This window comes from Montipora foliosa, chromosome 3, assembly GCF_036669935.1.
Source record: "Montipora foliosa isolate CH-2021 chromosome 3, ASM3666993v2, whole genome shotgun sequence".
Lineage (NCBI taxonomy): Eukaryota > Metazoa > Cnidaria > Anthozoa > Scleractinia > Acroporidae > Montipora > Montipora foliosa.
Window position 1 is genome coordinate 62,638,841 of NC_090871.1, and position 5,000 is coordinate 62,643,840.

At 33.9% G+C, this 5,000-nt stretch overlaps 1 protein-coding gene and 1 pseudogene across 1 annotated transcript in view; both read right to left on the reverse strand.

Moving 5' to 3' along the window:
* LOC137996205 (organic cation/carnitine transporter 2-like) overlaps positions 1-5,000 on the reverse strand; it is a 329,899-nt pseudogene that overhangs the window by 29,215 nt on the left and 295,684 nt on the right.
* Positions 1-5,000, reverse strand: part of LOC137997917 (coiled-coil domain-containing protein 50-like) — a 33,834-nt gene that overhangs the window by 12,824 nt on the left and 16,010 nt on the right. The window contains exon 4 of the mRNA XM_068844244.1: positions 1,737-1,791. Coding sequence (XP_068700345.1) covers positions 1,737-1,791 — 55 coding nt within the window. The remainder of the gene's footprint in view (positions 1-1,736; positions 1,792-5,000) is intronic.

The window sequence follows — 5,000 nt, forward strand, 5'->3', positions numbered from 1 at the left end:
CAATAATCTGTTCCTTGGATGAATAATGCAATTTAATTCAAATCAAACCTCAGTTCAAAACTCGAATTTTGATTGGAATATTGCTGGCTTCCGGTGCCAAGCCGGCATGAGAATTTAACAGGTTTACTAATTTGCATAATCTGTCAAACAAAGATCATTTCACTCTAGCAACATTACCTTTCTGTAATCTTAACAGTATTCTCAAACTTGAAACACTATGTTTTCGAATTAAAGATTTGACAGAGAAATGAATTTTAAAAAACAGGCAAATCATGCTTGTTACAACGTTGGCAGATTGTGCAAATTGGTACACCTCTCAAATTCTCACGCCATATTTTTATTATGGGTGTACAGATTAGTCAATTCCCTTTTACTTGCGCCTTTCATAAACATGCAGACTGGAGTTCAAATTCCAATCAGTGAAGATGCCGTAAATTGTTGTAGAACAGGTCAACGGGTCATATTTGGCCACGTGATTGGCTGATTTTGATCCCCTTCGTCAATTTCTCTTCTTAGTGGTCTGCTAACTGCCATGGCAAATGTGGTTAACAGCATTGACAAATGAAACTATTTATTGGAACTAAAACTTTAGAGCCTGCAGTAGGCTTGTTTTGCCTATTGAGCACCCCTTTTGATTTGAAAGATATAATACTTCGCACTTCCAAAATTTATTGTGCTACATTCTACTTTATAGTAACAGTTTGTTTTCCCCAAGGATGTAAAATTAATGTACCAAGCTTTGAATACACTCAGTTCATTTTTAGAGTACAAATTAATATAAGCTAAAGGAAAAGTGGAAATTCATCAAATCAGTTACTTGATACACGTAACACTGTCAATGCATGCCCCAACACGTACCGGTAATCATATCATATCCAACACATTGTACAGTATTGGGTTTACCGGTAAAACAAGAAGGGTCCTTGTAACAAACTACATTTCTTGGTTCTGTTAAAAAAGCCTTTTACTTTTCCTAATTTGATGTTGAATCATACAGTACATGTAAAACAAAACCAAAGAATCAAAAGCATGATTATTACAGCGTTAAGATTTCATGTACATGTATAATTTGCTAAATATTGCGAGCTTGAACTTCTGAGCAAGAATCCAAAATTCATTTTTAACGCTTCACTGACTTATAACTACAAGAATAAATTTATATATACATAGTGTAAGAGAAATTCAGAAGGTTCCCAATCTGATGCAGTGATAATCGTCTTTCTTATGGTCTTTTAATAAACAACAAGAGCCATTTGCTAGCTCCTGACATAGTAAAATAATGATTTTCCTTCCACCATGGACCATATTAAGTGATCGTTAATTTTCGCTCATTTTGCAGCATCAAACATCACAATCAGGGAAGGTTTATTAATTAAGAGCCATTTACCCTGCAAATTAACAAATTGTGCCCACATCTTGCCATTACTTAGTTAGGCAACTTTCAACTTCAGCTTCATAACTTTGCTCTGTATAAACATTAGGTTACTAAGGTTTTGAAGTGATGTTTGAAAAGCAGGAGGTGAAAATATTTAATAACAAAAATCTAATATTTTAGTCTGCTAACCAGCATTCAGTAGATCTGCTGCCAGCAGCCAGCTATTTTAGACAACCCGGTGTAAAAAAAAAAAAAAAAAAAAAGAAAATGCCCAGATATATGTACATGTACATCACATCAACAACATCTTACTTATGTAGCAATAATATTAATACCATCCATTACGTTAAGAATAGTTTACCTCCTGTCGTAGCTTATGCTGAAGATCACTTGCAAGCCATTGTTCTGTTTGTTCCCTGACACAACAAAAGCACAGTCTTTGAATATGACTACTTAGCCAAGCAACGCTCCCTTTTGTTCACCTTTACCCACAACAAACATGACCTTAAAATACCCCTGATTAACAACACACAGCAACAAAAGGTTTAAGAAGGAACAAAACGACAATGAAGGGATTATTCTCACCATCTCGGGTTTGGTCTGCAAAAACACACCAGAGATTTCATTTTTGGTTTGGAACGTGTCACAACATGTGCGTGCACATATCTGACTAACGAAACAATTGTGGTATGTGTATTACTTCGGTTTTGCTTTGTTGGAATTCTGTTATATTGTATCTTTTCCGAAATAGCTACGTGCCATTGATAATGCTAGATGAGGACATTAGGCATGAAATTTACCAAAAATCAATAATGTATTACAAATTTTCTCCTGCCTGTCATATCATTATCCGAGTCGCAAATGCTTCCAAGCAGCAAAATTTTAATTTTCTGTCACAAATCTCATGTAAAATGCAAGTAACAAAGACCTTCTTTGAGAATTAGACCATGCCACTCAATTATGCAAATTTCTGAAAACTCAATATCCAGACAGGCACAGCACTAACTTCCATTTTTAAAGGAAATGATCCAATTCAATTTTTTCATCTAAATGCAATTAAAAATATCCAAGAGATTTCAGTAAAAAATTATTGTGACCATGAGCTTTGACGATACATATTCAAACTCCTTACAGAATTAAGGTGTGAGCGCTCAAATTTCAGAAATAAAAAATGTAGCTATATTCACAATTATTATTCAGGGGTATTTATGGTAACGATCATTTTTCAGTCTGCCATGTCTAATATCTTTTGTTGTCAAGTGGTTAATAGAGAATCCAATATATTAAAAATCCTTGTGCCATATCACGTACATATCAGTTGCCACATGCTTAGATTTGTGACCAGTCAACGAAGGCAGTCATGAATGTAAAAGATTTTATAAAGAGTGTATTATTTTGAAGCATACAATGTTATTTGCCACAGGCTTAAATATAAGAGCATTTAAAGAAAGCAGTCACAAAATTAATGCAAAAGATCTTTGCAGCATTTGTCACAAGCAAGCATTTCAGTAGTAATCCAGAAACGTTTGGTGGAAAAATGGCAAGGAAGCCCAACAGCTTATAAAAAATAAAAAAATTCATCAAAAAAGGGAAAAAATTACAACAATGACATCAATCAGATACTGTAAGTAAAACAAAATTTTAGAAATAATGTGGATGAAGGCATGCATTAGGCAAAGATCAACAAAATAAAATGAAAGGAAAGCAGGGGGAAAGTGGACTGAGAAAATGGAAATTCAGGGTTAAGGTACTTTAATCTTCAACTTGATTAAATTTCAAGGTTGAAATAATTATATGTGCTCATTGAATTTTAAACTTCTGGGCCAAGCTTATCAAAAGTGTGGACCCAAGGTGATGAAATAAAGAAAGATTAGTTTAATCTAAGAAAGCTGATCAGAAGAAATTGTAAATTCCCAACAGTAAGTCATCTAACACCTTAAGAAATAATTTTACAGGTTTATTCAGACATTTCAACTTTAAATAAAACATAATTCCACAGCTTTCACTTGTCTATGAAACATAACAACAGCTTGTACCCCAAATCAGTACAGCTGCTCTGCACAGCTCAATACATGTATCTAGTCTAAGAATTATAATTATCTACTCAGTTCTTGTTTTAAGTTCACACCTCACTCAAAGAAATAATTCTTTACACCTAACCTTAAATTTAAGTGCTTATCATAACTTCTTTAATTAATTTAGACACTATAATATTACTTTTTGTGTAATAACCATAAGAAATTTATGCAAAATGCTTTTCTTCGCTCAACTACACAGACATCAGAAGAAAACAAAAAGAAATAAACAGGAATGGAATTTTGTTGTTTCTGGATGTGCATGCATTCACAATTAATTACAAGAAGAAATCATGAAAAGCTCTAGAAAAAAAATGTAAGAAAAGATTCACTTTTACTACCGTAGCTGCAGTACCTTGCATATGGGAAACAAAAACAATATTATTGCAAAAGCCAGATTAAGTTGACCTGAGGCAAACAGAAACAAAGGTTTTTTATCTCACCTCAGATAAAAACCATGGCCACCATGAAGTTTAAAGAAGTTTGTTATTTTTGGCCTAAAGAATGCTGCCTTGTGTCAGCCACATGACCTTTTACCTAGAGTACATACATGTATGTACACGTATAGAAGTCCAAGGTCTAAAATACTTTCAATATACATGTAACCTTTTTTATACTAAGTACATTAAACTGAGAACCATTGAAAGCTGTAGGGATACTTGATGCCTGGTTTTTAAGTTACAAGCTTTGAAGATTATATACTGTACTTTTAAAGTGATTTTCTTTTTTTTTTTAATTTGGGTAAAGGTATTTTCGTCAACATAGCCAAATTTAAAAAAAATTGTAAAGAACTCTGACAACAGAAAGCAAAACCTGGGATGAGAAGAGAGATGAAAGGTTTTCAAAGTTTCTTTTCAGAAATGGGATTTTTGCAGGTCCCACACCCATGTCATAAGTTCAAGGTGTTGGCTACTACAGCTGCACTCAGATTAAAAAGAGTAATTCACGACCTTGTTAATATATATGCTCAGGTCATTTTGTTTCTTAGGTTAATTTGCAACCAAGCTAGGTCATTTTGTTTCAACCTAGGGCAACTTGTTTCAACCAAGACTGTCCATTTGGGGCAGGTATAAAACACAGGTCTCAGGTCATTGTTTTACCAATAGATAGCATCTTAAACATGCATTAAAGCTAACCTTAAGCCTAATTAGGCCTAAACAAACATGTTTAGGCCTAATGTTTGCACTTGTGAATGGTTAGGGTTGTTTCCGAATTGGTATTGGTAAAACAATGACCTTTGACCTGTGTTTTGTAACTGCCCCAAACTGACAAGACAACTTGATCTAGGTTGAAACAAGTTGACCCATGAAGGTTGAAACAAAATGACCTAGTTTGGTTGTAATTTAACCTAAGGAACAAAATGACCTACAGCATATATATGTACATGTACGCAAACAGCCCACACCCAACATTACAACATTCATGTATGTGCATGTCTTTAATTCATAAAAATTTTTAACTTCACTAACATATTGACGGGGCAAAGGACCACTTGTCTGTGCCTTCACTTAAGTGTACACTACATTTTTTACGATTAGCTCGTGCAGGTA